At 42.8% G+C, this 6,000-nt stretch overlaps 1 protein-coding gene across 1 annotated transcript in view; it reads right to left on the bottom strand.

Moving 5' to 3' along the window:
- Positions 1-1,852: 1,852 nt before the first annotated feature.
- rtf1 (RTF1 homolog, Paf1/RNA polymerase II complex component) overlaps positions 1,853-6,000 on the bottom strand; it is a 56,016-nt gene continuing 51,868 nt past the window's right edge. Inside the window, exons 16-18 of the mRNA XM_020512738.2 lie at positions 5,653-5,751; positions 4,682-4,802; positions 1,853-3,587 (exon numbers count right to left, since the gene is read on the bottom strand). Coding sequence (XP_020368327.1) covers positions 3,481-3,587; positions 4,682-4,802; positions 5,653-5,751 — 327 coding nt within the window. The 3' untranslated portion in view covers positions 1,853-3,480. The remainder of the gene's footprint in view (positions 3,588-4,681; positions 4,803-5,652; positions 5,752-6,000) is intronic.

Here is a 6,000-nt window from a genome sequence, read left to right as displayed (position 1 = left end):
CATGAAGCTATACTGAATCTACTTGATCATATTATTCATTTCTAAACACTTATTATATTCTTTTAATAGATTCTAACATTTTCTCAATAACAGACATTAAACTAACTGGTTCGTATTTACCTGTTTTTGTTTTCTTCCCTTTTTAAATAAAAAAAAAGTTACATTGATAGTTTTCTATTCCTCTGGCACTTTTCCAAAATCTAAGGATTCCTGGAAGATTACTACCAGTACATCCACTGTCACTGCAGCTGCTTCCTTTAATATTCTAGGATGTATCTCATCAGGTCCAGGGACTAATTAATTGGTCTTTAGCTCCATTAATTTCATTAGCACTGTTTCTCTAGTGATATTTAGATATTTCCACTCTTCCTTTTGCCCTTGATTTTTTAAAAGTAATTTTAGAATACTTGGTTTCTTCTACTGTAAAGACTGATGCAAAGCATTTATTCAACTCCTCATATTTCCCAGTGCTCTATTGTTATTTCCCTAGCCACATTCTCTAAGGAGCATATATTCACTTTGGCTTCTGCCTTCCTTTTCATATATTTAAAGAAACTTACTGCCCATCTTAACATTGCTTGCAAGTTTACCTTTGTCAGTTTGTTCTGGTCAGTTTTTGTTGGTATATAGAACTTTCTTTCAAGAACAACTCTCTGGCTCACCACTAATCTTTGCCACATTGTATGTTTTTTTTTTCTTTTGACTCAATGCCGTCCTTAACTTCCCTGGTTAACCATAGCTGGCTTATGTCCTTCCTGGAATCCTTCTTCCTCACTGGAATGTGTCTTTGTTGTGAGTCATGAAATATTTTCTTAAAAGTCTGCCACTGTTCCTCAACTGTCTTAGCTGCTAAATTCCTTTCCCAGTCCACTCCAGCCAGCTCTGGCCTCATTCACAGAATCCCAGAATCATTCGCAGAAGGCCACCATTCGGCCCGTCGGGTTGGTACCAACCCTCCAAAGAGCATCCCACTAGGCCCACACACCCCCACCCCGCATGGGTTTTTTTGAAACTATCCCACCTAACGTGCACACTATGGGGCAATGTTTTAGCATGGTCAGCTCACCTAACCTGCACATCTTTGGACTGTGGGAGGAAACTATGCAGACAAGGGAAGAATGTGCAAACTCCACACAGTCAGCCAAGGGTGGAATCAAACTCAGGTCCCCGGTGCAGTCAGGCAACAGTGCTAACCACTTAGCCACTACCCAGCCGTTCCTTTGTCAATACCCTTAAGCTTATTTGGCCAAAGCATGACGCCAGAGAGCAATTGGCACAATAGTCAGTTTTTGTATTGTAGGCCAAGATGTAATTCTATTTATGAAAGCAAAGTGGTTGTGTCTCTGGGCTAATAATGCCTAAATCCAAAAACCACCATGGAAGCCTGAAATTTTAAAAGTAGTGTAAAAGAAAATGCGGAAAGTTAACAAGAAGCTGTAAAAACTGTACCACTGTAAAACTGTAAAAATCCAACTGGTTTAGTAACATCGCTTAGCGAAGGAAACCTGATGCTCTTAACTGGATTTCACTGGTAAGTGACATTAGTCTCACACAAATGTGGTTGAAGTTCAAGTGCCCTAATTAAGTGGTCCAGCAAGCCACTAAACTGTAGCAAAACAAAACAGATACCAGTTGTTTGATGTGGCTACCACTTCTGGTGGGAAACCAGGAAAGAACAGGAGCTATTCTTACCAAATCCCCAAACACAGCAGGGGAAAAGCAGATTTATTTCTGAGGATTCACAACATAAAAAGTTTATTGGCACCTTTTTTCTTAAAGAAAAAGACGCACACATTTTCTATAAAGACTTAAATTAGAATTGAACAGAGACTGGATTAAAAATGCCCAGCCAGACGGTGGATTAGCACTTTATTAACAACACTACCATGTAGTGGCAGGAATACAGTACTACAAGAGTACATTGTTTTCAATTCCATATATCTTCCTGTTTGTAAATCGACTCGGAGCACATTCACAAAATAACTGCCCTGCCAACATCTGATGCGACCATGTTCCACCTTTGGCTGAAATTACTGCCCAGTACAGGGTATATTTGCTGGTTTAATCTGGGAATGCCTGTAGCCTACCATGAACCACACCCTCCCACCCCCTCCTCCCTCCCCCCACAATTCAAAACACAAACCAAGTCAATGATTTAACCAGTGCCTGGGCTGCTGGGCCGGGCAGGGCAGACACAGGTCAATGTAGCTCCAGTCTCTTGGGGTTTCAACACGAACAAGAGATTTGCTGCAGAGTCAACACAGAAAACTCTGATGGAAACATACAGTAGATACCTTGAAGGAAGAAAAGACAGATTAACAATTCAGGCAGGCTATGACCATGCTCATGCCAGCTGAAACTCACCTGGGTTTCTCTTTTAGGCGATGATAGATCAAACCACACATTTTAAGTTTTCTGCTCCCCAGGTATTGCTTGTATTGCCTTTTGTTTCAAACAAGGGCTCGATGTGAATGAAAACCTGCTCTGGAGGGTGGTGCAAGGTTCAGCTCTAGGGGGTGCCTTAATTATAGGGGAGGTATTTACAGGGCTCAGGTGACACACTATTAACAAAGCCCTGGGCGCAGCAACAGATTCCAGCTCACTGAGCTACCATCACAGGAATCAAGCAGGAAAACGCTCGCAGCCAAAAAGTGAGCTCGAGTGATGGCGTCACTGCCTGAGATCATAGAGGTGAGACAAAGGCTACTGACACTTCAATGACAAGCAGGGCCCAGGGTTGGCTTGACCCAGTCTCCTCCACCATTGGCTCTGACTTCTGTGGGACCAATGTCTTATTTATAGGTGGATGAGCCAAAGTACAGAGACTCCTGAAAGAAAACTGCCAGGCAGCTTCGCAGGGTGGGGGGGGTTTAACTTGGTGGAAATCTGACACAAACTGGGAGGAAAACAATTACTTACCATCATTTACAGTAGCCAATAGGCCACATGCACTAAAACAACCTAGCAGCCATAACAGATGTGGCGGGGTGGTGCTCTGTATCCAGCTGATTATAAATCCAGCCGGCCACCGGATGGTTTTCTTCTGCTAGGCACTTAAACTACTGTGTACATGTACAAAACACAGCTGTAGAAAAAGAAAAGGTTTCTGTATACAAGATGTTCTAGTAGGAGAACACTGCTTGAAACACAGAGCTCGCCAAATGCACAAATCAAACCATCCCCTCAGACAAACTATAGCCTCAATCCCCAATAAGATTAAAAAAAAAGACCATAGACCTACTGAGTGGGATCACTTTGCAGCCAAGCACTAAAGAATGACAGAAAGCAGCACTCAACTTACTTTTACTAAATGAAAGAAAAATAAAAATCACCAGAGTTTGTTTTTTTTTATACAATGACCGTCCTGCCTGAACAGAGAGTCGGGCAGCCGGGCTCAGTCTTTCAAAGTCCGCTTGCTGCACGCGTCTGCTGCCAGTAAGACACGTACAAAGAAATGCAGCAGCAGCAGCCTGGACACGCTCAAATCAGTCCCCGGCGCTTCTTGTAGTCCTCCAGGTTTAGGGATCGCCTCGGGGTTCCATCTTTGACGGACGGAGTCTTCGAGCTCACTGACAACGACTTGGATTCTACACCGTTGTAAAAAGAAAAGACAGTCACTGAACTGCAAATTGTATTTACTTAGCAATTTTAACCCAGTAAATACTCCACCCCACCAAGACACTTCACGAGATCTTTATCAAAAGATAATTTAAACACCCAGGAGGACAGCTGACCAAACATTTGGTCAAAGAGATAAATTGTAAAGGAGTGTCTTACGGAAGAAGCGAGAGGTAGAGGGGTTTAGGAAGAAAATTCCAAAGCTGAGGATCTAAGTCGCTAAAGATGGAGCCATAAACAACAGCTACACTCGGAGGTCAGAAGAAAAGAGGCACAGAAACCTCAGCGTTCTAGAGCTCATAGGTGGTACAATGACAGGGAGAGATAAAGGATTACTAAGGGATCTGAAGCAAGGAGAATGTTAAAATTGAGGCATTAGCAGACTGGGAGCTTATGTACGTCAGCGAGCACAGGATTGACGGGTGAACAGAATTTAAGCATTTGACCAAGCAAACTAAGTTGTGAGAATTTCATGCTCGTACAGGGGTGGGTGCTGAGAAATGGGATACTTGCCACTGCAAGGGCTCAGTGTCTGCATCACACTCTTTCATTATAACTAGGCTGGATTACATATATAGCAAAGCTGCCTCTGCATAATCCCCATCAGATCAAACCACGACCTTCAAATATTCGCAGAACCAGTACAGCAGGGGTTAGGAAAGCTCTGCTACACTGTCCTATTTGGCACTCTAAAGAATGCGGTCACTCTTGCCTCTTTGCCTACCTAGGATACATTTGTGTAGTTTTGTCAAGTCATCAGTGGTAAAAAAAAAAATCAGAGGGGTGTGGGAATCACATTCCATTCTAGTTCCTTGAGCTCTTCATCTACAAAAGCAATATGGAGGAACGCCATACTGTTGGTGGTACTGTCTTGCAGAAGAGACATTAAATGGCCACTCAGGTGAATTTAGAAGATCCCATACAGTACAATACATAGCAATGTGTTTGAAACAAGTGACAGGCAGCCCATTCAGTTTGGATTGGACATTTTCATTTGACATTTAGAAATAGGTTATATAATGTATAAATGTATACAACATATACATTTTTCACAGAGGCTCACCTGCATTGGGAACTTGCAGATCAATCTTGATGTCGAAATCATGTGCTTTGAAAAGGTCCTCAGAGAGGTCGGAGTTTGATTTATTATTACTGTCCTCTTTCTTACTGCTTCCCTGATCCTGCTGTAGGAACACACATCAGTTACAAATGTAGCAACTGAGACACAAGGGAGTGTTTGAGATCTATTGGTGCACTTCCATTATATACAATAGAGACTGTTGGTTGTCACCAGAATCAGACACATGGTGAAAAAATCCTTAGTGAAGTGTTTCAGGAACCATAGAGCCAAATTCACCTATTCCTTAACAATGAACTCATACCATGTCATGTTTTAAATTACTTGGGATACCGAAACTCAAAATATGTCATTAAAACAGCTTCTTAAAAACTCTTTCTCCGAGTCTCTGTTCTCCCTAGCCTTCTCTTAAAGTTATGCATCATCCTGGCTACATCTCTCAGTATTTGTAACAGTGTGCAAGACAGCAACAAGAGAAATACTCCCCAAAGAGCTAGCAGCTTCAGGAGAGAAGAGAATACTGATGACAGAAGCATTTCCTTGGAATAAGCAGTCTTGAGGGAGACAACTTATCGCTGTAACAATTGATAAATGACTGACAGAATGGCCCTAATGCTCTATGGAGACTTGCACACCGCTGACAAAACGGGCACTGGAGAAACCAAAAAAAAAAACTGAAGGTGCAATAAAGGAATCAAAGGATAGGGGGATAGATGAAGGACATGAAATGCGAATAGATCAGCTATGATCTCAGTGAATAACAAAGCAGCTACTTCTGCACCATTTTCTCATTCTACAGGCCCTAAAGTTACCAACAACAAATAATCCCTAGCAACAGCGCATGCTATATTACAAAGTCAAAAAAATTCCCCTCACGAGTGAGGATCAAAGAACTGTTCACCAAATGATATGCCCCAAAGGATGATTTGATATCCACCATTTCTTCTCGTTCTTACCGGTTTGTTTAATTCCAGTGGCAGCTCTGTCTGGGATCCAGACCCATACTTGGCATTCAGGTGGGCAATGATTGCAGCCTGGACAGCAGGATCTCGGGACTAAGGAAACAAAAGCCGCGTTTTGTGAACCTTTGTCATCAGGGGGTCTGCCTAGCACATCCTGCCGAAAGCAAGTGCCTCCTCATTTACCTGCCCAGCAGTACAGAGTGGGGTGGTAGTGGTAACCATATAGCACACTCTCCCACGCCACCTCCCAGCATAAGCCGGCACTGGGAAGGGGAGGTGGCACCTCATACAACTTCCCTGGGGCAAAAGGCTGCGTTTTACAACCTCTCTAGAGCAGAGATG

The sequence above is a fragment of the Rhincodon typus genome, chromosome 8 (genome assembly GCF_021869965.1).
Source record: "Rhincodon typus isolate 14 chromosome 8, sRhiTyp1.1, whole genome shotgun sequence".
Lineage (NCBI taxonomy): Eukaryota > Metazoa > Chordata > Chondrichthyes > Orectolobiformes > Rhincodontidae > Rhincodon > Rhincodon typus.
The sequence above is the reverse complement of the archived record's forward strand: the minus strand, read 5'-3'. Positions and strand labels throughout refer to the sequence as shown.